Here is a 27,429-nt window from a genome sequence, read left to right on the forward strand (position 1 = left end):
CATCGATGTGAGAAATGTCAACTGGTTGCCTCTTGTACTCTCCCTGACTGGGGACCTAACCTGCAGCCCGGGCTCGTGCCCTGACCGGGAATCAAACAGGCAACCATTCACTTTTGCGGAATGATGCCCAACCAACCCAGAGCCACACTGGTCAGGGCCCTAGTCCACACATTTCTTAAAAAGGATTTACTGAGAACTTTTTTCTGGGGGGGGGTGGAATTCAGAGCCTGCTTCCCAATTCATGTAACACATGAAGTTCTCAGAAGATAATACCCAGGCTGTCACTCACTCCCAGGAACCTGGGCCAAGATCCCGGTGCTGGGTCCCCGCAGGATGGGGTGGAGGGGGGCGTGCGGAGCAAGCCTGTGACCTGCTCCAGCTGGTTCCACATTCGCCGGTCTGTGACGTGCTCCAGGGGAGGTCCGAACAGAAGCCTGCAGCTCACATTTAGGACCAGAGGGTTCCCAGAGCTCAGAAATGTCTGGTCTCCCAAACAACAGCACCCTGTAGAGCCTGGTTTAGATCATCCAATCGCCACGCTAGGAGAGGAAGACACAGCGAAGGCAGTCTGCCAGTGAGAGAGGAAGCTGGACCTGCAGATGTGCGGAGCTCCTCAAACCTCTGGTCCCTCCTCCGACCGACCTCGGGCTGTAAAACCCAGCTGCCGGGGCCGGGACAGAGCACTGTGGGCCTGTGAGGGGAGTTCTGGGAAGTGGCCCCCTGTTGGGAGGAAGTCACATTATCACCAGCCACCACGGAGCAGCGAAGGGGCAGAAAAACAGGATCTTAAGTGCTGCCGGCACCTGGAGCGAATTAGGCAACCTCTCTCAGCTGGTTTCCTCATTTGTCACCCTCCACCCTAGGACTGTGGGGGTGGCATCTGGGGACCCTGTGTGAGGGGCGCAGTCACTGCCAGGGTTTGGGAGGTGCTGGTTACCACTGCCACTGGGCACACCAAGGTGTCGGGATCGGTCATTTAGGACAAAGGCTATGTCATAAAACAAAAGGGGATGTCACAATCCTTCCAAACCATAGCACTTCATGCTCACTGCCCAAACAATCATCTGAGTTTTTTAAATTTAGAATTAGCCCTGGCTGGTGTAGGCCAGTGGATAGAGTGCAGGCTGCAGACCAAAGGGTTGCTAGTTCAATTCCCAGTCAGGGCACATGCCTGGGTTGCAGGCCAGGTCCCCAGTGGGGGTGTGCAAGAGGCAACCACACATTGATGTCTCTCTCTCTCTTTCCCTTCCCCTCTCTCTAAAAATAAATAAAACCTTTAAAAATTTTAGAATTCAAACAAAATTGGGGTAAAGTACACAAAACAAAATGTAGCATGTTAACTACTTTTCAGGGTACAGTTCAGCAGTATTAAGTCCATTCGTGCTACACAACCAACCTCCAGAACCTCTCATCTCCGAATCCCTAGGTCCACTGGCCCCACCCCCAACCACTTTCTGCTTCTCCACTTTCTGTTCGGTTAAATCAGTACAACTCTGAACGCTGCACGTCAGCGTGCACCACAAACGTCCCAGAGGCGGCTGCTCACACGAGAGTGGCAGAAGCAGGCTTACCAGAGGGGAGCCACCCCCTCCCCATTTCTGACGCCCCATCCAAGGCCCCCCGCACAGCCAGAGGCAGCCGAGGGCTGCTCACTCTTGGCAAGGGGCTGAGCTGGCCCTGCATCCGGGCCACACGCCATGTGCCTGCCCACCCCCCGGCCTGAGGTCTGGCAGTCCACGGCCCACCCCTCTCCAGCCAACACTAGGAGGTATTCAAGCTGGTCCTGGCACCTTGCGTTTCTCTGCACTCCTGGTGAGATGGCGTGGTTTTCTAACTATCTAATTTGCATAGATACTTGTTCCGGGACCAGAATGGCCACATGAAATGGGGTTTTCAAAACTCAGCTTCCTGTGGATGTGCCAGGTGGCAGGGGGCAGAGATGGGGTGGTGGGTGGAGGGGAAGGCAAGGGGGAGGATCGGCCTCTCACCCCCGCTCCTTTCCGCAGTGTACTGCCAGCCCACCCAACTCACGGGTGTGCGTGTCGGCAATCACACGCAATCCCCCACTGTGAGCCGAGGAAAGAGGCCTCAGGATGAACCCTGCTTTGTTGGTGCACTGATGCTGGACTTCAGCCTCCAGAACGATGAGAAGCCCACTTCTATTTTCAAGGTGCCCGGTCTGTGCTGTGTCGTGGCAGCTGGAGCAGAATGACACGTATGACACCAGTGCTCGCGGGCAATGCCACGGGCATTTGTACCGACTGAACAGAAGATTTAAAAAACAAAAACAAACAATGTAACTTGGGTTCCCACCCAGCACGCGGTTCAGGGCCGGCCCTCACCTGGAGCCAGGGCGCGCTCTGAGCTGCGAGGTGGCCTTGTGTCCTTCCCTGCAATAGGTTCTGCCAGCTGGCACCTCTTACTGCAGGGTGGCACCGGCCAGGAACACCAGGCAAAAGGATTCTGGCCCCAGGGCCTTGGGGACCCTTCACCTCTGGGTGCCTGTGATTGCAGGAATGAGGGAGGACAGGACTGGACACAGCGAGGCAATCGTGCGTCCGGGCCCACGGCCACCTCCACCCAGCTGGACGGCAGAACGCGTAGAGGCAAGCGTTCAGAGGACGTTAACAGGGGTGGTCTTTGAGAAGCGGCATGGCACGTGGGTGGTCAGTACGCCTTCCTGCTCCCTCCCTGAGTGTCTTTGCCTTCTTTCCCGCCCAACAAAACTGCCCCAGTGCGCTGAACGCTGCCCCCCCACACCGCCGTCCGCCACTGCACACTTCGGCCTTTATTGTGCTGGCCCGCAGCTGGCACTTAAGTCCTCTCTCCTTTCATGAGTCGCCCGTCCCCTGCCTTGTGACTAGGAGTGTTCAACCCTGGCCCTTTAAATGCCTCATAATCGTTCTTTGTTTCCTCAAAGAAGGGATTTTCAGTTGGATAAGACTTGCCCAATTCCTCCCTACTCTTGCCCCAGGCAACTCCCACTCTGTGTGGTCACTTTCTCCATCTGTAATTATAGGATAATAGTCCCACCTCCCTCTCGGGGTTATTGTGCAATTGAATGAGTTAGAACGTGTGAGGGCAGGTGGCTCACAGACACACTGCTAATGACCTGGGTAACGACCTCCGCCTCCTGGTGATGATCTGTGCGACCCCGAGGCCTGCAGATGCACTGACTGCTCTGCACCCCCGCCCCCCAAAGAGGTTACAGGACATCCGTACCACAGATGGAGCTGTGGCAGGTGCGAGGCAGCAAGGCTCCGCCCTGGAGAGGCTTCCTGTCCAGCGAGGGGGACAGATGTGTCATTGCCAGACCACCTACCTGGCCTATGATGAGACCCAGTTTGTTAGGGAGCTCCCAGCCTCAGGAAAGAGGATGACCAGGTGTCACTGTTTTTGTACAGTTCTGATGAGGAGGCTGGCAGAGTGTTCAGGGCAGTGGCAAAGTTGGGAGTAGATTCCCATTTTTCCTCCTGGGACTAATGAAGGGCACTTGCATTACGGGGCCCACGTGGGTCCGAGTAAGGAGCCACTGAGGAACGGCAGCCACGTGCACCTGACCTTGTGGAATGTGCAGCAGGCACCCCGCTGCTCCCACCGCTCAGTGAATTCTCCCCCAGGACCTGCAGGGCTCACCCTCACTGCCTTTGCTGACCAGTCCACACAATACACCCAGCAACCCACAGACCCACGCAAGCGGCCCCTGTGGCCCCACCCTCCTCCTCTGCACAGCACTTGCAATCGGTGACGTGTGTGTGTGCACACGGACTAGTGCCTGCACTTGGACTTGTTGCCTCTGTGGTCCCCTGCCCCAGTCCCCGGGAAAGGCCCAGGGGGCAGGGACTTTAATTTTGCTTGGAGCTGCATTCCCAGCAACCTGCACAGAGCCTGGCTCGAAGTAGCCAGTCAATAATTAATGAAACCTCTCCTCCCACTTACATTACTGCCCTTCAGCTTCTAATTTCCAGTTACAAGTGGACTGCAAATCACCGTATCTATTGTGCCTGGATGCCAATTAAAAAATCACGAACCTTGCCTGACGTGAACTTGGCTTAATGTTAATCTGCTGTCTGAACCTGTCACAGACCCCAGGTGAAAACAACTGTAGAATCCGTCGAGATTTGAGACCTAAAGTAATTCCGAAAGTCTTGTCTTTTTGTCCCCAGCTGCATTACATGATAAACAGCGGTAAGAAGGGCCCCTGGCATTGGCCCCTCGTCCCCTTTGCTGTCAATCACACAAACGCCCTTGCCCAGGCATTCTCTGCCGCCTTTCGACCTCCAAATGCCTCCCTCCAGCTCAGAAGCAGCAGCTCAAAAAAATGCAGAAGCAGGTTTTAGAGAGAAGGGCCCTCTGAGGCTCCATGGGAGTGAACTTTCATTTGAGTGGATGAGCTCAGCACACAGGGCTGACTGGACGCGCGGCAGGGGAGGAGGAAGAAGAGGGGGTGGAAGGTGTGGACACAAAGGCGCAGTTTGCTTGTTTGTGGGTGTTCGTCTGCAACGGCTCTGCATATAGACTCCCCCTTAGGGGCCCGTGTGCGCCTGGACCCCGCACCTCCTGAGAGCTCTTGCTCATTGCCCAGTGAGTCAGGCTGGCGGGGGGCCAAAGCTCACGGCTCCCGCTTCTCTGCCTTCTGTTTGACCCAGGGAGGCTTTCCCCCGGCTCGGAAAGTCACTCGGTAATTTAGGGCCTGATCACTCCTACCTCACCTCTGCTTTCAGCCAAGTCGTTTTTCCTGAAAGGAACTTTGACATGAACAGTGTTCTTGCTGTGAAATATGTCACAAACACAGAAAGCAGTATAAAATGTCTATACAGTTTCAGGAATGGCGATAGGAATGGAGCAGTGGACAGGTGACCGGAAGCACTGGTCAAGGGTACAAAGTCCTGTCAGGGAAGGCGAGTCCCACAGCTCTCAGGACAGTGCCCTGCCTGTTGTCACGGATTCCACAGCATGTGCCATCGACCCGTAAACGATGAGGGGCTGGGGCCCTGACCCCCTGGGCAGGCAAAAACCCCCACGTAACTCCTGACCCTCCAGGAACGTAACCACTAAGAGCCTACTGTTCACCAGAAGCCTTACTGATAACACAAACGGGTGATTGACACGTGTTTCGTCTGGTATACGTGTTACATAAAGTTTCCTTACAACACACTGAGCCAGAGAAATGATGTTACTAAGAAAACCACATGGAAAGTACATGTACAGCAGTCACTGAAAAAAGCCCACAAACAGCGGAGTCGCCCAGGTCATGCCCACGCTGTTCAAAGGTTCCCTGCACTTGGACATTTGCTAAGAGGGCAGATCTTATGTCAACTGTTCTCACCACAAACAAAAATAAAATGAATTAAGAGGGCGGCAGAAAACTGGCTTCCACACTCACTGAATCGTGCACATTGAGTATGTGCAGCCTGTGTACGTCACCTGCCTCGGTAAAGTGGTTAAAAAAAGAACAAGCACCACAGAGGGCCCCAGAGCAGCACCCTCTGCATACCCTGCACTCCTCAGAGGGGGCCGCTCCCTTGCCCGTCCTTTTCATCATCTTAGTTCTGTGCGCCTCTCCTCAAACACCGTTGTTTTGTTCTGAGAAGCCGAGGAGCAAGTGCAAACCTCAGTTTGTAGGGCAAGGGTGACAATGTCCCCAGGAGACGCACGGTGCCCCTGAGGCAGCCTGGGCAGGGTCTGGCTTCAGTTCCCGGAGGGCTCCCTGGGGCCCGTGGGAACGGGGTGCGGCCTGTCCAGCAGGCACACGGTCAGAGGGAGTGAGTGGGCTGCCTCCAGACTTGACCCAGCTGCCGGAGGCTGCAAAGGCAGCCGGGTCTCCCCAGGTGCTCTGGGGAGCGAGGTGTGGCCTTCCCCAGTGAACCGACAGAAGCAGGCAAATAGAGATAAGTGGGCCCGGCACACCTTGGACATTCTGTCTTCGTGTTCAAAGACTGTAGGAGGGCGGTCGGTCGTCCTGTGACTATAGCCCTTAACATGTCTTTTTTCTGAGTCACTGCTGACGCCTGGACAGGCTGCCCGGCTGGTCTGGGGCACAGCCGCCCTCCCTGAGGGCTCCCTTTCCCTCCCTCCTGTGCGGGACCCCTCTATACCACATCTTCCTTTTTCTTGGTTTACGCCCTCCTTTTGTGCCGATGTTCTGGCCTGGACTCAATGGGCACTGTCGAAGCGGACAGTCTCAGAAAACTAGGAGGGTCAAGGACTAAGCCTGGAAGGACTTAGCTCTGCCCTGACAGGCCCTCAGAGGCCATCAGAAGACATAAACAGAAAACCCCGAGGCCTGGGCGTGGGCGCAGACAAGGGGGTGTCTGGGGCAACCAGGTTTTCGAGCCCTGGAACCCGGACATCAGGCCTGGGCATCGAGCCTTCTGTGAGGGCAGCAGTTTGGTCTTGCAGGACGGTGCAGGTTGATTCTGGGTGCCAAGCAGGCTGGAGGGACAGGAGGCAGCTAGTCCCCCTCTCCACCCCTCCCCCTGGCAGGCTGCTCCCTCTCCAGGGGCTCACCAGACATGCCTGTTTTTCCCAACTTCCACGTGTACTGACTGGCTGCTGTGCAAAGGGTTCTGATACCAGCTGGTTGAATTCAAAGGAAAGAAATGCTACACACTACTTCCTAAAGCTTACAATTACAAGTCGCACCAGTCAGTGAAGGCAGGACATTTTAGTAGCTCCCCAGGAGACAGGACACAGAAGGCCGCTTCCTGCCAAAAAAGCAACAGGATATGAAGGAATGACAAGGGCTTTAGGGCTGACAGTCTTGAGTTTGGATTCCCAGATGCCACTTAGCTGTGTGACCAAGGACAGGCTGCTTAACCTCTCTGAGCCTCGTTTTCTCAAATATAAACCGAAGAACCCAGTTTCAATGTACTGGTAAATCATGTTTGTAAGTCCTCCTTTGTCTCCTTCCCCACCCCAGGCCACCAGGCAAGGATGACAGAGCCTGACACTTGTTGACACACCGATGCTACAAACCCGGGCCATCTGGGCCAGGTGTAAAGTGAAAGTGGGAGCAAACAAGTTCACTTGGAATAAATGGATCTCAGCGGGACCACAAACTGAGTTGAGCAAGAAAGGATTAGAGACTGAGCATTAGTTCCACATCCAAGTTCCTAGAGAGCTGAGGATGATACGAAAGACAACAGGAAAAAAGCCCACGCGCGGCAGGTGCCTGCCAGTGTTTCCGGACTCTGTTAGCTCCGAACGCCCTTTCCAGGTAGGGCTTTCTAATTTACAAACCAGATTTCCTGATATGCCACAAAGCGGCATTTCCGCGGCTCCCAGAACTACGTCTCCATGCCTGAAGTTCTCAGTTATTGCGAAACGCATGTCTTTCCACAATGTTAATTTGAAGAAAGTTCAGGGAATGGAAGTTCCTGGAGTGAGAAGAGAAGAACCCTTTGTCCACTTACCAGGCATACTCCTGGTCAGCCGGAGTGGGAGAGCAGGTTTTCCTATCTGCAAAAGAAGGCGGCAATTAGAATTTCGGTTGTAATAAATACACATAATCTCCTCTTTAAAGCTTTTGTTCTAGAGAACCTGCAGGCAGGCCAAGCTCTTAGAAAGAGTTTCCTCTGAGCAAACACAGGGGCTCCTCAGCAGGGGAAAAGCATCGCTGCAAAAGGGCTCTCGGGCAACTAGATCGCTCCCACGTTTGCTGGTGTCTCTTCAGGGAGCCACGAAGTCCCAGCTTGGTAGGCGTCTGGGGTGGAAACTACATAAAACCTGCATCGAATCTCCCCAGTGCTCAGTCCCCAGGGGATACTGCGCTGGCCTCAGGCTACTTGAACAGTTTAACCCAAAAGATGGCTATCAGACCAAACCATATAATTTACATCAACAATATGAATGACAACACTTAAAAAAAAATCTCTAGATGGCCTGCTTCCTCAGTCTGAGCACCTGGTCGCTATCATGGCTTTAAAGACAATGAAGGTGAGGGGCCAGACTTCGTGATGCCCGAAGCACTGCACTCCCTCTAGAGTGACCTGAGATGCTGCCTCTGCCGACAAGCAAGCAAGAAAGGGAGAACCGCGGAGCGGACAGCATGGACCTCGGAGCAGACAGCAAGGACCGCGGAGCGGACAGCATGGACCGCGGAGCGGACAGTATGGACCTCGGAGCAGACAGCAAGGACCGCGGAGCGGACAGCATGGACCGCGGAGTGGACAGCAGGGACTGCTTATACGCAGGCTGCTCAGGGAGCACCCAAGTCAGCCCACACCCGAGGAAATACAACACCATGCACACCCGCAGGTCCCTCCAAAGTGCATTGCAGTCCTTAGTCATTTATCAGGAGAGAGGAGTGAGACGGCCTTACCCACGCTGTTTAATCAATCAGCTCTCTGGTCTCGAGGAAGTAGTTTGGTGTGTGGGGCCCACGACGCTGCATTTGTTGTGTTTGGACACGGCGGGCAGACTGGAGCTGCCAGGGACGCTGCACAGGGACTGAAGGTCACTCGTTCCCGCACCACGACTACCTAGGCCAAGACAAGACATTTGGTCAGGCTGTTTTAATGGTTGGGGGTGGGAGGAAGTGCAAGTGAAATTCTTAAAATGACCTCATTTTTCTTTAGCTTTATTAGTGAACTATGAAATGTGGAGGCCTTGATTTTGAAAACTTCCATTACAGAAAAGAATTCTTCCCCAACATTAAATGTGCTTTGTGCCATTGGAGGGCTCAGCTGTGCAAGTATGAAGTTATTTTGTTCTTGCGTGTCAAGTGCCACAGATGTCAGAATGTGTGGGGGCCCCGTCACGGAGAACCGCACCCTGGTTTGTAAACGCAGCTGATCTGACATACGAGCCCCAGCCCGAGTCAGCGCACACGCAGAGGGAGGGGCTGGGCACAGCTTCTCAGAAGGCGCTCTTTCAAGCCCAGGAGCGGGCCGTGTTTGGGTGGTAGGAGGAGGCATTCTGGGTAGTGAGGGCCTCGTGAGCAAAGGCTAGAACTTGAGGCTTCACGGGAATGGTAATAAACCCAGTCAGGGTGGGTGGGTGGGGAGGGGGCAGGAACAGGCGCCAAAGGTGGGTTAACGTCGGATCTCGAAAGTCCACATGTACTTATTAGTCTAATGAGTTCCATCTATTGAAGGATGTTAAGCCCGGTATTTTGGAAAGGCAGCCCTGCTTTTAGTACATACGGGGTTGGAACAGCAGATGAACTAGCGGGGAAAACACGCGTTAGGAAAGGTGACAACGGCCTGAACTCGGTCAGTGTCTGTTGGGATGATGGAAGGGACGGCTGCCAGAAACATTTCGAAGCAATGAACGACGGAACCCCAGCAGAACTGATGACGACTTTTGAGTCCCAGTTTGGGTGACGGTCTGGGGGAGGAAGAGCAGGTGAGGACAGAGAGGGAATGGAAGCCAAGGGACTGGCGTTTCTCCACCTCGAGACTTACTGCCGTCTTGGGAGACGGGATGTCCTTGGCTGCAGTACAGCGTGGACTTTCCACCTCCACACCTAAGAAAACGCCCTTGGGAAAAAACTGCGGCCTCCCTCCCCCTCAGGGGCAAGGGTTACCCGCCAGCCAGCGCAGGCAGGCAGCACGGTCCACAGGGCTGTCTAGAGAGGCGTGCCAGGGGAATGTTTTCATTTCCCTTCATTCCCTTCATTCGTAACCACGTCTCTGGCGCGAGGTCCAGGTGTGCTTTCCCTCTGGGCGTTGCCGCCTCTGCAGTCCCAGGCACCCTTCTGTTCAAGCCCCTTCCCTGATACTGTTTGGATGTCTGTATCCTTCTGTGACCACCTTGGGGGAAAAGGCCCATTTCATCGATCTGATTTGTTTTTGTGTATTTGTCCTTTCTGCATTTCATCAATTACATTCTTTGAAGCAGCATAACCACTTGTGCAGAGTGACGAGGAGAAATCTTGGGAGGAAAAACCTCAGTGACCACACCTACCCTCCCAGCCTCGGAATACACCACGGGCAGCTCCGTGAGTGAGGGATGAGATCAGACACACAGGCCCTTCAGAAGGTGTCAGCTAGGGACTCATCAAAGGTACCCAGGGACCGGCATGAAAAGTGCTCCCAACACGACCAAATCTGGGGCAACTTGTACATCACACGACGACAGCAATGGGGAACAGAACATTAAAAACACAGTAACACCTTAGTTGGATGAGAAACGGGCTGTTTAGTTTCCAGTATTGCCCTACGGAAAAAAGTAACCTGACACAGTAACCTGACACAGTGCAAGCAGCGCCGCAGAACGACCTTCATAGGGTGATCAGACACACGGACACAGCGTCTCTTCATGACACTCTCCCCAAGATGCAGAGCTCAAGTTCCATCAGGAGGAAACTCCACACGGACGGATGTGTTCTACCAAACTCGGGGCCTGTAACCTCCAAAAGTATCAAAGGCAAGACAGAGGGGCTGCTCCAGACTTGAAGGAACCAACGAGAAACAGCAGCCAGGAGCAGAGTGAACCTGACCTGGTCCCCCAAGAGCAGAGTGAAACCTGACCTGGTCCCTCTTGTGTGAAGGGCCTTGCTGCGGTGGCCCGAACGGAGCCCGAGGGTGAAGGCGGCAGGGCCACCACCCCCGTCCTGACCACGGTGGGGGGCTGTGCAGCGACGCACAGAAAGGTGTTTGGGTGGCAGGCCACCAGGCTGGCAACTTCCTTCCGAGGGTTCGGGGGGCAGATGTGCTTTTTACTGTAATCGCAACTTTTCCATAGTACAGCTGAGACTGTTTCGAAATAAGAATTTTATTTATAAAAGGTATCAGTTACTTTAATTTGGCAGTTCAAATTTTTCTTCTTAAAGAGGAGGTAGGCTGTCCCCACACAAGGTGGACCAGATGGGAAGAGATCTTCGGCTCTGCCTGGGCCTCGTTCACTTGAGAACAGATCACAGGGGACCGCATCTGTCAAGTGAGAAGCGGCAGCTCAGGGCGTGTGGGGTCTCATTTCTCCCCCAGGCCGGCTGCAGGGGAAGTCACTGGCTCAGGGACGGCCTCAGAGCTGCGTACATCGCTTGATCCTGAGAACGGGGGAGAAGACAGAGCAGAGAGCTGATCACTGTTGAGGGGCGAACCGTGTCCCCCCAGATTTGCATGTTGAGGTCCTAGCACCTCAGAGTGACTACACTTGGAGACAGGGTCTTAAGGAGGCAACCAAGTGAACAGGGTGGTTAGGGCGGGCTCTCGTCGGACACGGCCTGCATCTTTGTAAGAGGAGACCCAGACACCCACGAGCACAGAGGAAGGTCCACGTGCACACACAAGGACGACAGTCATCTGCAGGAGAGAGGCCCGAAGGACACCAACCCTGCCACACCTTGGTCTTGGACTTCTAATCTCCAGCACTGAGAAATAAACTTCTGTAGTTCAGGCTGGTCTGTGGCACTTCATTAGGGCATTTAACTCTATTCACACTCCTTCTCCAGGGAATGCCTGTGACTCGTAATTGCAGACACACAAAGTCTGCCCCCAAATCAGGTTAAGAGATTCTTATGTCTGTATCTAATTAGCAAAGGAAGCAACACTCAGAGCCAAACTGAGTCCAGACTGGAAGGAGGGGCAAAGGCAGAGGTGTCCGACGCAGCAGCAACACCCGTCGGAGACGGCCGCTGCTGACCGCGGGGCTGCGTCGCTGCGTTTCAGCAACAGGCACGGGAGCGCGTTCCGGTGCTTCCGTCCTTGCTCCCCCTTGGTGCTGCCGGCCCTTCACATCTCAGTCCCTCCACGCCTACTTGTTTATCCCGAAAAGCGCAGCACGTTTTCATTTTTAAAATCCAATTTTGTTAAACTCTTCTGGAGATGTAAAACGTTCACAAGGTTCAAAACTATATATAAACCGTTGTAAAATGGGAAAAGGCTCCTCGACACTGCCCCCGTCGATGGGTTTTCCACTGCACACACGTGTGAGCACTGGTAATATCTTTTCCCCTTTAATATAAATGGTGGCATATCATACATGATCCCAACTTTTGAAAAAACATATATATATGAGATAGTCTTCAGTCTTTTTAGAGTAGTTACATTCATTTTATGATCATTCAGAGCTTCAGTTTTTAACTATTATGCACAATGCTCCAAACAACAATTTTATGCTGATGTGCGTCTCTGCGGAGAAAATCAGCAAAGGAGTCGCCGGGCCAACGTCTGTTGACTGTAAGCTGACCCATGAAAAGGGCCGTAAGGACTGACACCCCAGCAGCTGCATATGAAAGCAACTGTCTCCTCATTTCCTGGCCAAGAGAGCGTCATCCAGTTTTGAGATTTCTGCCAAATAACAAGTAAGTTCCATCTTATTATCGGTAAAAGTTGCTGTAGCTGAGTAAGTAACTCCCGGGCCTAAAAGCTACTGCCACCACCCAAGCACCTAACTGATCGTGCCGGCGAGCAGATGGCCGTGGAGCTGACTCAGAGCGAGGCTGAGATGGAGGCCCCGGGACACAGCAGTGCCTCCGGACCAGGGTCTGGACTTGGCCTTCCGGTTCTCCATTGGTCACCAGGCTGAGAACCCCGGAGCCTGGGTGATGGAGGGCTACCGATTCAAAGGGAATGGCAGTGGCGTCGGGAACAGGTTCTCACGGCTCAGAGGGATGGGAGTCCCGTGAGTCTGGGGACACAGGGTACCCAAGCGCTGCCTGACTTCACCGAATAGTAACCGTCTTAACTCATTACAGACACCATATTAACAAAGTGAGAAACAACAAGTAAAATCTGGCACTTTACGTAAGAAAGTCAGAGTGATTTCTTATGGTGAAGACACTTTCCTTTCCTGAAACTGCTGGGTAAGTCCCTAGTGCTCAGTCTGGGGAGTCTGGCTCCAGGACCGAAGCTGTGCACTGGAGAGGACGCAGCATGTGAAACACGACCTGAACGAGGCTGATTAAAAGCCCCGGGACTGCGAGACCAAACACGAGACGCCACTGCCTGAGCTCCGGCCGCTGAGAAAGGCGCAGGGCAAGTCCCTGAAGAGCACTCTCACAGAGGCAACCACCCTGCTCATCCTCACGAGCCCGTATGCTGGTCTACATCCTAGTCTCTGTTCTTTCTACATTCGGGAGCTTTTCTTACCTTTTTTGATATAGATGATTTTACTTTCTTGAAAGCTTCTTCAAAATGCTTCTGACTAATCTTGAGTTCACCTGTGGAGCAAATGCACAAAAATACACATCTGGGTACAGCCTGCCGGCTGTGATTCCAACTTAGTTAACTTCGAGAGGCTTCCAGAACTCAAGGTCACTGAGGTCCTCACTGGCGAGGCTCAGTGGGTTGGGCACCCTCCCCAAACTGAGGGCGTGATGGTTCAATTCCTCATCAGGCTCATGCCGGGGCTGTGGGCCGGGTCCCGGGTGCGGGTGTGTCAGAGGTAACCAACCAATCAGTGTCCCTCTCCACACTGGTGCTTCCCTCCCTTTTCCCTTTCTTCCTCTCTCTCTAACAATAAACAGAACCTTAAAGATATGTATATGAAAAAAAAGGACAGTGAGGAAATTAGTGATGACACTGGTTCTAGTCTTTTTCAGAACAATCGGTATCGTTCTGAACCAAACATAGTCTGTTCATCAATGTTTTTTAGACCCTTTTCCCTCTTAATTTAAATGATATATTTATGAGCATATTTAATTTTAAAGAAATGCTTACGTTTTATGTCATACATTTTAGTGCTATCCTTCCCCACCAGCAATCAAAACAGCCTATTTTGGGACAAATTATATAAAACAGTACTTTGGCCCTGGCTGGTGTAGCTCAGTGGAGTGAGTGCAGACCTGTGAACCAGAGGGTCGCCAGTTCGATTCCCTATCAGGGCACATGCCTGGGTTGCAGGACAGGTCCCAGTGGGGGGCATGTGAGAGACACTACACACTGATGTTTCTCTCTCTCTGTCCTCTCCTTCCCCTCTCTCTAAAAATAAATAAATAAAATCTTTAAAAAAAGGTACTTTGTCTATTATTAGAGATTCTTATCCCTTTAAAAAACAGTCCATGTGTTCTACCTGTTTATTAGCTCCCAGCTTTGCTGAGATACTGTGGACACAGGAAAGTGTAAGGGAGGCAGTGTGACCACATGGTAGGTGCATGTACTGCAGAATGACGAGCACTGCAAGGACGTTCGTGCCCTCGACTGGCACCCCCAGTGTCCCCCTGCTCACCACAGTTCGGTGCGCACTGCCCAGAGACCCGCCACCCTTGAACAGACAACCTTTGTAGGCCCTGTGCTTACCAAGGTTGTGGACTATAAGAGCACCCCCACCCCACCCCCAATTTGGGAGGAATAAGGGTTGTTAATGCTGCTGTTGAGTTCTGTTTATATCTACACTGGTGAAATACTGTTATTTATGTTATTAAATGTTTTACCACATTTTTTGCTTCAAAAAAAATTTCCCTATTTTCCTCTTCTAAAACCTAGGTGCATCTTATGGTCCAAAAAATAGGGTGCCCTAAAAATGGTGTTTATGAAGAACCAGAATTGTTCTTCTTTTAAGATAACTGTTCTCTTTTTAAGATAATTCAAACACATTTAACTGGGAACGGAGAGCAGATTCCACAGCGTTTCGTAGAGTGCAGACACACAGTCGGACGCGGCGGAGTCATGGCATCACGGTGCACGGGGTGGGCAGAGTGGTCTACAGGCCTGACTACAGGAGCCAGGTCTACTCTGTGTTACCTTCCCACACAAACAACTGTAAACCCACTTCTGCCTCACCCTGTATAATATGTAGACAATATCACAACACTGGATTAGAAGGAGTTTCTAATGCTTTGTAAGGCTGTGCCATTACCTAAGTATAAGAAGTCAAAATGACTAAATGTAAATAAGGCTTGGCTTAGAATATTAATATAGTAACTTACGTGATGATAATTTATACTTAAAATGGTAAACTTTCTACACAGACATTGGGATAGAACATTTACCTAAAAGTAAAATAAAATGTGGAACTGGACAAATCAAATGGAAGTGAATGGTATTTAAGTTTCAACAAGATGCTAATGCAGCGACTGTCAACCTCTTTCACCTCTCGGGACACACAAACTAATCACTGAAGTTCTGAGCACACCAGAAAAGGGGCGTGCTCACTTCCAGTCACAAAGCCAAGCCCCAGACAGCCATCGGGCCCACTCTCGGGCAGGACACTGCCCTGCAAGATGCTTTTCACAAGATATTCTGATTTTGCTGATTATGTCCCACCTACTTCCAAAAGGAATTTAACACAGGTTATAATAAAAGAAGTCCAGATAACTGAGTCTTAAAAACGACAAAAACCTCGGCGCCTTCTTGGCTAAGATACGGGTGCTGACGAATCTGAGCTACTGCGCACGCACAGCTGTGCTGTGACCAGAACGTGACTCTAAGGTTCTCGGAGGAGACAACAGATGGGAAAAGGAAAGAAACCAGCACCAGTTAAAAAGGGTATCTTTTGGAAATGTACTGAACAACAGGAGCGCACTACAGACTTGAACTGTAAATGAAAGTACAGATTTAGAGGAAAAGGCAGGTCTTTTGAAGGAGTTCTGCAAGTACTGTAAAGAACAGCCGTAACCTGCAACTGTTCAAACGACCGTCATATGAACCAAGCAGAGGCCATTTCTGTAGAAGACCTGGTTGGAATCTTTTTTGGCTCCAAGCAAACAAATCATGTGAAGAATGTGGCAAAGCTGTTGAGATGGCCCTAAACAGTCACATAATAACATATATCTACTTTGTACTTAGAAGTGAGAGTTTACATATATGGTAGGTTATTTCAATGTCCATTTCTCCTTGTGTGTGTTTTCTAAGCAGTCCAGTTGAGGCTGTGAAAGTAGATATTACTTCAGCAAAAGAATGAGGTTCCCCAAGACTGATAAACAGACCAAACCCACGATGAGGTCGGTGAATGGACTCACTTGCCTAAGTCCAAGCATTTGTATATGATAAGAAAAGATCTAATACTTTTTATTAGAAAGGCACCGAATAATTTTGCTATCATTATAATTGTCAGCCATAGAGGTATGCTATATTCTGAAAGGTTTCTAAAGATCTCATCAGAAAATACCAGCTTTAACATCAGAAAGAACACGCTAGGAGACGGTCATACTCTGGGTTGAAAGCAGTGTTAGCTACCCAGCGTGGTGACTGGTTAGGACTGAGAGATGCTGGGGAGAATCGTACCTCTTTCGTCTCCACTTTTCTGTCTCGCCATCTCCTGCCTCAGGGCACAGAGAGAAGCTTCTCGCACCAAAGCAGAGAGGTCCGCGCCCCTGCAGTGAAAGAAGTGTTCTCATTTATTCTTAGACACCATTCAGACCTGAAAGAAATCTGAGAGCAGTTTTCTTTAACGTCACGTATGGAGCGGTCAGAAAACAAACTGGCCAATAAAGGTGGGAGAAACTGATTGAGTCAGTAGGAAAGAGCTTAGCTTTCATTTAAACAATGTCTGACTTCCCAGAGAAAGGAAACCGTGGAGGAAACAATGCAATGAATTGTAAACAGTCCCATGAAAGCAGCTGTAGGATCTACATTAAGATAAAGAGTTCGGGGCATCGTCAGTAGAAACTGACGCGCTCTTCACTGTGAACTTGGGTTCACACGGCCTGTGCTCGAGTGCTGCCAGCCCAGTCCTATGTCACCTAAGGCCTAAACGCAGCTTCTATAAGTCATTTATGGATCCGTGTTCAAAGGGGAAAACACGAAGGCTGGCAAGTCCTTGATGCACTTGATTCATGCTCAGGTAAGGGGACTCATCCTAATTACTTGAAACAGGACAAGAACTAACAAGCCTGCACTTGACAATCCTGTGTAATAATGCGCCGAGCCCACACGACTCTTGAGTTCAACGAATCACTGAACGACACTGGTGCTGACTGGCTTTTCATCACAGCACACCTTCAAGTTCTCGAAGATTCTTTGACAAAGTTTGAATATGGGGCAAAAACCTTATTTCTGGACATTACCCCAATTTAATACACAATGGTGATGATCCACACAACACAAAATTAAAGACGCAAGGAGTTTAAATTATTAACTGAATCCAGTGTTTCTGTTGTAACGCCTTAGGGTTATAACGTTATTTAATAATCTCATACAGGCTGGGCTAGTCACTCCCTTCCGTCACTTCAAGTCTAGCACCGACTGGTAGGGGACGCCACTGACAAGCGGTGTTACAGTGTCTCTCGAACTGTGAAGACGGTGACATTAAAACCCAAAATGTACACCCTTCACCTCTAACCCTTTCAACACGAACACCCTACACAATATATCCAAAAGACTGAGCTCGGTAAATTCAGCAACACAAATGCACATCCAAAGAGCAGGTCCATTTGGATGTACACTTACACTTATACTGTACGTGTAACAGAAAATCTTACAGAAAATCTGCTCAGACTTAGCACTGAAAGCTGTAAACTGCTCACTGAAGTCTCTTGTTTTTCCTTAGTACTAATATTAAGTTCATTTAATGTCAGACTGGTATGGATTCAATTCCCAACTAGGGGAGAAATACGTCCTCCTTAAAGGGAAGGAGGGGCTCTTACACCTGCCCCCCCACCCCACTGCCTGGAACCCTGACCACTTCCCCTTCACTGCTTCCTAAATGAGCCCGCTTCCGGACCAGAGCGTGGCCTCTCTCTCAGGTGTGCTGGAGTGCCGGATCAAAGACTGGGACTCAAGAGTCCCAGTTGTCTGTATATGAAAAAACTGGAGACAAACCACACTCCCCAGAAATGATCAGCATGGCTGCCAGTGAGACCACACGGTTAAGAAGAGATGGTTATGCCAAGTCCTCAACCAGGACCGGAGATGACTAGGTGCCCGTGGTACTGTGGTGGACGTGCTCTTTGGATGTGCATTTATACGGCTGAATAACAGACTCCCGACGGCCTCACTTCACTCAGCCTGGGGAAGCCCTTGGTTTGGCCTTGCCCTTCAGGAACATCGTGAACCTCAAGTATATTGTGGACAATCAACAGAGCTTTTCAAACAAGCCAGAGGAGATGCCTTCCTCTGTTAAACTTGAGTTTCTTTTTTCTCTGATTATGGAAATGGAAAGTTAACCAATTTCATTTAAAACACAACCACCACAAAAATATGAGTGCTGAAGGCAGAAATGTTTTTGTCCTGCTTTCACGACAGGAAATGCGTGGATAATCACAGGTAGGTGTGCTGTGAAAATAAATCCTGAGCCTTGGACAATGAAACACTCGTGGATTATTCTCTTGTAAATGTTGAAGCACCTGGGTAGTGGGGCAACCAGTCACGAAAATGGTGGAAGGACAGACAGTTCGTGAAGGGCGGCAGAGGTGGTCAGGGTAGCTGAGGAACAGGAGTCAACACGAGAGGCCTCCCCACTCCCTTGGAGCCGCGAGGTGCACAGCTGCTTCCCTGGGAAAGGGCCAGAGCCTGTGCCAGGCGCTCTGAGGACTCCTCACTCCACCCTCCCGACACCGCCATTCTCCCTCACTCGGCAGAAACTGAGCCTCAGAGGGTTAACGAACTGGGGGCCGAGATCCTTACGAGTAGCCTTCGCAGCGATGGTCCCCGGCGATCGCTTCCAGATGCACATCTGCGTCCAGTGGGGGTTTGGTGCCATTCTGAACAAGAGAGAGAAAAAACGATCTTTCATTGAGGCTTTCTTTAAAGCTGCCCAATTCTCCTCTGCCTGAGAGGGTCTTAATAAACAGTGCCGCCTACTTGACTAAATGAATTTAACTGGTTCCCAGAGCAGCGCTGTAAGAACTTGACAAATTTCAATTTTGAGAAATGAGGTTTAGAAGCAGGCTCCAAACCTGGGCAAGCTAAAGGCAATTTATGCTTATGAAGACTGAAGAATCCGTCTGCAGTTGCAACAAAAACAAAACAACACCAAGGGCAAAATCACCGCCTCAATCTTCCCAAAGGTGAAGAAACACATTTCCTTTGCCAGCACTTATTTTGGATCTGCATGTCGCTAAGTTTTTGGCTGGCTAGGGAGGGAGAAATAATATTGAAACTGGCCAGCAGAGAATGAGCAGGAAATTGCTCTACAAGAAAAGCCAAAAGCCCTCTGGTCACTGTGTTCTTTCCTAACCCTTCACGCAAATGTAATCCTGACTTTGGTGCCAATTCCCCTTTAGCTAATACCAGGAGACGCTAGGAAGTAGAACAAGACCAGAATAGTCTGAGAATTCCAACAACACCCGACACAGTATAGTGCACACACACAGTATGTGTTTAATATCAATTTCAGTATCTCTCAGAGGCAAATACAAGTTTTTAGTGATTTAAAACGTATGACATAGTTAGATGACAAGTTTGTGTTTGCTTTACTGTTCTGACTCATACCGAACGTACAGTCTTTGTAGCAATTGTTACATTAGAAGAGTCTAAGGAGACACACAAAGTGGACAAACGTGTGCCAGGGAGCCTCGAGGTGAGTGTGACCACCCACGTGGCAGCGTGCCCAGCAGGATGCCGCGTGGAGCCGGCACCTCGTGCAGTCACCTGCCTGTAGGGCACACTCCACCAGTGCCCTCTCCCTTCCTGCCAGCCGGGCACATTTAAGAATTTCATAAGCTATACATCTGCTGCCTGCTGTTATTTGATTAAAGGCAAATGCTCATCTAACAAACACTCGAGAAACAGCTGTGTTTCTCGCTCTATCCACTTTGACCTGGGAGATAATCACGGGGAAAACACTCTCTGAGTGACCTCAGGCAAAGCCTTCCTGCTTTCCTTTTTCCTGTGGTGTGTAAAGCCAGACAACCGGGCTGCACGATCTCTCAGGTCCCTTTAATGTAAATGTTTACAATTTACTCAGTCAGCCTGGGGTGTGGGGGGTGGTGGCCAGAAGGAGGCAGGAGGGGCAGTATCTGTGCCTCTGGTACTGTTCTCTATCCTACTGTGGGTTTAACAAAACCGATCATTTTGAGCACTTTTAGGTGTGTAACTGAGTGGCATAAGTATATTCACACTGTGTGCAAACATCCACCTCTAGAACTTTCTTCGTGGTCCCAAAATGAGACTTTGTGTGTATGCACCACTAACCCATCTGCTCCCGCCTGCCCAGCCCCTGGCAACCACCATCTCCTGTTTTTTTTTTTTTAAGATTTTATTTATTAATCTTTAGAGGGGAAGAGAGGGAGAAAGGGAGAGAAACATCAATGTGTGGTTGCCTCTCATGTGTCCCCTGCTGGGAACTGGCCCGCAACCCAGGCATGTGCCCGGACTGGGAATGGAACCGAGATACTCTGGTTCGCAGGCCCGTGCTCAATCCACTGAGCTACGCCAGCCAGGGCACCATGCTCCTGTTTATCACTGTGAATGTAACTGGTAACGTTCTTTCTTTATCTGGAGGTTAAACATGGAGTTGGACATTTAATGATATGTCTACTTTTTCTGGTATATGTATTATACTTCAATAAAAAGGTCTAAACAGTGAAAATAACATTGGGCCAGGAATTAGAAAACCTGAGTTCTGTAGTTCAAGCCTGTGGACCTTTTGGGAAGTTTCTAAATCTTTAGTATTTATGTTGGTAATAAAAAACCCCAGTATCTTATCTCTAGGTGAGTAGATATAACCTTGTGCTCTATTTGGGAAGAAAGGGGGAGGGAAGTCTCGTTTAAACAGTGATGGTGAACAGCCCTGGCTGGTGTGCTCAGTGGACTGCGCACCCGCCTGCGAACCAGAGGGTCGCTGGTAGCAGGCCGACTGACGTATCTCACACAATGATGTTTCTCCCTCCCTTTCCCCGCTCTCTGTAAGTAAATAAATAAAATCTTTAAAAAAAATAAAATAAGACAGCAATGGTAAACAAGGAACAGGGATTCATTATGATGCAGAATGGAAATGCTGAGCCTTCCAGCCACACCAAGGCCAGGAAAGCCTGGTACCATGGCCGGAGTCCCTCAGGCCTGACCTGGAGGTGGGGTCAGGGGGCAGAGGCCGCCTCCTCAGGCCGGAGCCCTCATCAGACTCTTCAATGTTCCCCAGAAACTGTCAACCACCCCAACTGCCGCACTGCACACGGATGTCCCCTCGCTCAAGTTCACGCGCTGCCACACAGTTTCACCTCAGGCCTCCTACTGCCGTTTTAATAAAAAGCTCAACCACAAGAAATAAACCCACGGAGGCCTGCCTACAGACAGTTCTTCCACACTTCTCAGTATCTAACTTCATGGACTGGTTGCTTCTCCTATGCGTCTGGACCAGGGACTGAACTGCAACCAGCGACCTTTCACTTTGTAGGATGACACCCGACCAACTCAGCCACACGGGTCAGGGCCACTGGGGCCCGATGTCCAAGTCACAAAAAGACAAGAATGTGGAGATAAACGGCAGTGATGGCCGCACAACAACGTGAATTTAAGTTAACTTCAGTGGGATCTTTATGAGTATTTTAAACACTGTAATATTACCTCAAAGCATTTGAGACATCAAATACCCTTTCCGGCTTTCTGAGGTAAGGGTGAGTTTTAACGACATTTGCAGGGAAGAAGTAGAAATTAAGAAAGAGAAGTTCAACTTGCCCAAGGGGTTTTAACGGCAAGCCTCCCGCCACCACGCCGTTACCAGAAACACCGAACGGAATGTGTAAGAAACTTCAGAGCCTGAAAGATGATGGAAAGTTGCTCTGACTCACAAGTCTTTTCAGACTTTTGAGACCAAGACCAAAGAAATTTTATCCCACTTTCCTCATAGTATTTTAGGTATTCCTTGGAAAAGCAGACAACTGTACATAAAACAATCTGGGGAATTAAAGTAAAAAGGCACAAACTTTGCAACAAAAAGGTTCAACGTTAAAAATGTCATCTTTTTTTTTTTAATTCATTTATCTTTAGATGGAAAGGGAAAGAGAGAGGAAGAGAAATATCAATGTGTGGTTGCCTCTCGTGGGTCCCCCACTGGGGACTGGCCTGCAACCCAGGCCTGTGCCCTGACTGGGAATCGAACCGTGGTCCCTTAGTTCACAGGTCCGCGCTCAATCCACTGAGCTACACCAGCCAGGTCAAAAATGTCATATTTTTAATCATTCTTGGCCAACTTACAAAAATATATGTAGGCAGAAAGTCTAACTTTAGAAACTATAACATCTTTATTTTTAAATAGTATTTTAGAAAATGTGACACTTTAGAAAATAGTATCCTTTTTGGAAAAGAAACACTAATTGGAACTTTAATAATTCCCCTTAGCTTTTTTTTTAAGTTTCCGACTTCAATACTGTGCTGGCCTTATTCCCCCTCCTTCCCACTCACTCCACCACCAGCCATCCAGCGCTCCGACTGCACAAAGGTGTTGGAATGACGTCTGCACTCAGTGCTAATGCAGATTATTTTACATAGTCTGCAGTACAGTGTGGGGTGACTTGCTTCCTTCTTTGTATGCACTGCTTCTGATTTTGGCAGAAACAGTGAGGTCAGTTCTGTACGGCCACCTTACAAGCTGGCACATGAGCAACACGGGGGACCGAAGTCAGCAGGGTGTAAACTGTTTTGCTCTGGGTATTTGTGATGAGCCTCTATTTACTTTTCACCACTAAATGTTTCCATTGCATTTCAAACATGTCCAAGGACAAATCCTCTAAAGGAACAAAGATCTATAAGAAGAGAAAATGGGATCAGAGGGATGGCTCCAAAGTATCAGTTGAGCATTTAACTCTAAATATCTCTTTCATGTTACGTAAATAAAAAAGGATAAAAAGTCTCTCTTCAGTTGTCAAAAATAGTTCATCTCCTCTGGGAGACAGAGGCTGGGCAAATATTTAAACTCACCACAGAAAGGAAGGTAGTGAGGCATCTTAAATCACTACCTGCCTGTACTGGAAACGAGAGTTAAACAAACACACACCGCCCCCCGCACGCACCTTCGTGATCGTTTTCAGGATGGCCAGGCGATCTGCTGGGGGCGGCAAACCCACGAAAAGGGTTTTATCCAGGCGGCCTGGGCGCAGGATCGCAGGGTCAATGATATCTGGAGAAGGAGGGAGAAAAGAGTCTAAAATAAAATTTAAAAACCTTTAAAAAATAATTAACACGAGATATGAGAAGAGTATTCTTTTTTAAAAGAAAAAAAATTGATTAGACTTCATTCAAATGAAAAGCTCCTCAATAAAACAGGTTCTTAAGAGGAGAAAAGCCCACCCCGCCTTCCTGCCCCTAACCTGCTGTCCTCCAGGATTCTCTGTCTCAGACAATGACCCCTGCCTGCCCCCCCCCATACCAGGCAGGTTTCCCCAGTTTCTCTGGCCAGAACACATCCTCTCCAGTCTGCCTCCCATTACCTCACCCCTCGGTCAAGGCCAAATGTAACGTCTGCCTCCCCAGCCTAAACTTCCCCTTAAAATGCTGCCCCGGCTACTTCCTAAAACACACATCCCATTCCCGCAGCTCCTGCCCCTCCCACAGAACAACGCCCGGCCTGGTCCCACCAGCCTGCCTGAGTTGTCTGATTCTCCAGGGCTGGAAGTCTCCCACATTCTGGTCTCCGGAAACCTCTGCTCTTAGAAACTACTGAGGACCATTTGTAACCTTCACCTTGCCCTTCCCGACCCTCTTTATCCCTAGGCAGCCACCAGTCTGTCCTGTCACTACAGACTGGTTTGCCTTCTCTGGAACGTTGTGTAGGTGGTATCACATAGTATGTACTCTGTCTACTTTCTTTTACTCAGCGTAATTATTCTGAGATTCACCTAAGTTGTTGTGTGTGTTCCTGCTTAATTCATTTTATTGCTGAGTAGTATTCCACTATATAGATATGCCCCTGTTTGTTTTCCAGCTCGTCTCTTTTTAAAAAATGTTTATGTTTGCTTATTTACTTACTTATTGACAGAGGGGAATGGAGGGAGACAGAAAGGGAGAGAAACATCGATAGGTTTCCTCACATGCTTCCAACTAGGGACCTGGCCTGCAACCCAGGCATGTGCCCTGACCGGGAATCGAACTGGCCACCTTTCAGTTCACAAGACACCACACCAGCTAGGAGTCCACTCTTCTGTTGATAAACATTTGGCTTGTGTGCACTTTTGGACTCATACAATTAAAGCTGCTGTGAATAACGGTGAGCTAGTCTTTGTACAGGCATCCACTTCTCGGTAAATAGAGTGCGGGATGCACAGTGGTATGGCTGTATCACACTGCAGGCGTGTGCTTTACTTGTAAAACTGGCAAACTATTTTCAAAAGTAGTTGTACTATTCTACTTTCTCATTACCAGTGCATGAGAGTTCAAGTTCTTCCATGACCTTAATAATAATTGGTATGGTTAGTCTTTTCAATTTTAGTCATTCTAAGGTCTGTAGTAATCTCTTTGTGGCTTTATTTTTTATTTTTCAATTACAGTGGCCATTCAGTATTACTCTCTAGCAGTTTCAGGTGTACAGCATAGTGGTTAGACAATCACGCACTTTACCAAGCGTTTCCCCCAACATTTCCAGTGCCCACTTAGAACCGCGCAAAGTTGTTACAACACTACTGACTATATTCCCTGTGCTGTATTTTGCATCCCTGCGACTATTTTGTGACGGCCAATTTGCACCTCTTAATCCCTTCACCTTTCTTACCCCCAAACCCCCTACCCCCACCCAGGCAACCATCAGCCACAACTGCATGGCTTATCCTGGGATCCGGGGGGCACTTTGATGGCTACGCTCCGTGTGCTAGGACCTGGGTTGGAAACGCCTAGGTCTTTCATCCGCGTCCTGAAACTGGCTGTAATTGAAAAGACCTCGCGTGCTGCCTGTCTAGAACGCACTTGTATTCATCTGCTTTCTGCCCTTTAAAAGATCATCAACACCGGAAGGGGAGTGTGCAAGCGATGGATGGTGACAGAGGCTGGCTCACATCTGACACGGCCGCGGACTCACCGGCATCTTCATGGCGACACAGGTGGGACTGAGATCTGATCGTTCCCATCTCCTCCCCACACAGGGCCTGCCACTGTCCTTCCCATCCTGGTCGAAGCCAACTCTTTCTTCCAGTTTTTCAGGCCTAACACCTGGAGTCAAGCTTGATTCCACCCTCCCACGTCCACGTCCAACCCATTAGCAAATCCTGTCAACTCGATGACACATGTGTCCAGACTCTTTCTACATCCCCAGGCATCACTGCCTGGTACAACCAAACTGGTTCCCTGCCCAATGGTGTCAGCAACAGAACCTCAGGTCAGAGACCTGGCTGGTGAGCTCAATGCACTGAGCACCGGCCTGTGATCCAAACGGTTGCTGGTTCGATTCCCAGTCACGGCACATGCCTGGGTTGCAGGTCAGGTCCCCAGACAATGGTGTGCGAAAGGCAACTGATCGATGTACCTCTGGCACATCGATGTTTCTCTCCCTCTCTCTTTCTCTCCCCCTTCCTCTAAGAATAAAATATATTAAAAAAAAAAAGATTTTCAGGCCAGAGGCAAGATATCAATTCTTACAGTTACAGTTTAAGTCACCAACAATCCCAAAGCTTCCAAGGCAAAATGCGCTCACTCACCAATGAGATGGAGAGAAACACCGGTCACTTCTGCTGACCCGGAAACAGTCTGGGTGCCCCCGAACCAGTGAATAAAGGACACGTGGTACACCCAGTGTGAAACATTTTTCACCGATAAAAGGAATGCAGCAGCGATACACTCCGAAACACGGATGAACCGTGAAAACATGCCTTAAAGTGGAAGAATCCAGACCCAACAGCCCACGTGCTGTGGCTCTGTTTACAGAAAACGCCAGAAGAGGGACACGACAGCGACAGAGGGCGGACTGGTGGTCGCCGAGCGGCGGCAGGATGGGGAGGGGCTGGCAGCAGCCAGGAGCTCCGTGTGGGGTGACGGGCGTGCGCTGAGATCAGACTGTTGGGGTGGCTGCACGACTCTCTTAACAACACACTCGAAACCGCCGTATACTTGCAACGGGTAAAATTTATGGCACGCTGCTCGTCACCAAAGCTGTTTTTTTTAAAAGCTGGATCTTCAGGCTAACCAAACTCTCAGCGTGTCCAGTGGAAACACTACAGCACCAGACGACCTTCCTGAGACAGAAGCAGGCCTCCCCGTGACTCACTGAACAAATAGTTACTGAGTTCTCTTTGGTACCAGGGCGCCTATAAAGCAGCAGAGCTGGTGCCAGGAAAGGCAGTGTTTTGAAGGAGAGAATGTAAGTACAACTTAGTGACATTGAAGGGCCTATTATTTCCTAATCTACAGAGATCAAACGAAAAGTTTTTACATTAAATAAACACAACCAATGATAAGTACAGGCAAAGACAGAAGAGGTTATTCTAGAGAGTAGACCAAAGACCGTCTTCTCTAAATCTTAGAAAAGCTGCGTTATCTATTTCAGAAATCTGTCCAAAATCCTAGACTTCAAGGTTTCTTCCGGGGAGACTGATTTTCATGAGCGAACGACCGCTCCTGGTGTTACTGCTGCAACCGCGTGTGACGGTAATAATTACTGAAAAGCTACTCGCCACGCACCGTGGTAGACTGCCAACATCACTGAGCCTTTGTGACAGTCCTGCCAACTAGGTATTATTATCTTCATTTTATACATGAAGAAATAATGGCTAGCAAGATGAAGTAATGTATGTACAAATCAATGTGGCCCACCACAAAACACATTTGGTCTCTGGGCCCCTGGTTCCTGGCCTAGTGCTTCAAACATCCTTGAAACGTCCGGAGTGCCAGGAGTCCTTGTTACGCTAATGAGGTGACTCTGGACCAGCCCCAGGTAGCCTCTGCACGGGACTGTTACCAGAAAGACCGATCCTGGGACTAGAGGACTGGCACTTGGACCCAGACCTCGGGGAGGAGCGGGGAAGCTGAAGATTTGCGTTCAGTCACAGGGACAATGCTTCAATCAATCACGGCTGCGTAATAAACCCCTATAACCACACTGGACATCCAGGGTCCAGGGAGCTGCCTGGCCGAAGAACACGGCGATGTACGGGGAGGGTGTGTGTGTGAGTGCCGTGCCCCGGCCCCATGGAGAGGCCACTGAAACTCCGCACTCCCCCGAAGATCCACCTCTACAAGTATTTACAAACTGTAACTGTAACATAATGTCTTCCCGAGTTCTGTTCATTGTTCTAGAGAATCACCGAACCTCAGGGCGTCATGGGAATCCCCGGACTGTAGCAGGCTGGGTGGAGGTGAGTGTCCTGGAGATACTGCTGTGGCTGGCACCAGAGGCGGGGAGGTCTGGGAGGGGACTGACTCCCTGACTCACAGGAGCAAACACTGAGCCCAGGTGCTTGGAGCCAGAGCTGAACAGAGTCTCTTGGCTGGTGTCAGACCAGTTACTCAGATACGAACTGCTGGAGCCGGGAATCAAGACTTGTTCTGTCTGATTCCAAAGAGGGCACTTCTTTATTACCAGAGTCAAAGTATAAACAATAATAACTCACCATTTTTTATTTTACAATAAAATGGCATCTAATTCATGAAGGTTTTAGTTTCCATAGTAACTTACATAAAAAGAAAAATTGTATCAGCTTGACAGATGAGAAGTCCATGCAAGGAACTAAATCACCATATC

At 49.7% G+C, this 27,429-nt stretch overlaps 1 protein-coding gene across 2 annotated transcripts in view; it reads right to left on the minus strand.

The window, feature by feature from the left end:
• Positions 1 to 1,599: 1,599 nt before the first annotated feature.
• The window catches only part of NVL (nuclear VCP like), a 59,391-nt gene continuing 33,561 nt past the window's right edge, over positions 1,600 to 27,429 (minus strand). The window contains exons 19-25 of one of the 2 annotated variants that reach the window (XR_008390532.1): positions 22,778 to 22,884; positions 18,453 to 18,529; positions 16,113 to 16,201; positions 13,038 to 13,108; positions 8,324 to 8,483; positions 7,416 to 7,461; positions 1,600 to 6,707 (exon numbers count right to left, since the gene is read on the minus strand). Coding sequence is in view for 1 of the 2 variants with exons in the window: in XM_037138768.2 (XP_036994663.2) it covers positions 10,949 to 10,993; positions 13,038 to 13,108; positions 16,113 to 16,201; positions 18,453 to 18,529; positions 22,778 to 22,884 (389 nt within the window). In the remaining variant the exon portion in view is untranslated. Of the gene's footprint in view, positions 6,708 to 7,415; positions 7,462 to 8,323; positions 8,484 to 10,699; positions 10,994 to 13,037; positions 13,109 to 16,112; positions 16,202 to 18,452; positions 18,530 to 22,777; positions 22,885 to 27,429 lie in introns of those variants that run through there. The other variant, XM_037138768.2, reaches the window with a different exon arrangement.

Source organism: Artibeus jamaicensis, unplaced genomic scaffold (assembly GCF_021234435.1).
Source record: "Artibeus jamaicensis isolate MK-2021 breed Jamaican fruit bat unplaced genomic scaffold, CSHL_Jam_final scaffold_754, whole genome shotgun sequence".
Taxonomy (NCBI): Eukaryota; Metazoa; Chordata; class Mammalia; order Chiroptera; family Phyllostomidae; genus Artibeus; species Artibeus jamaicensis.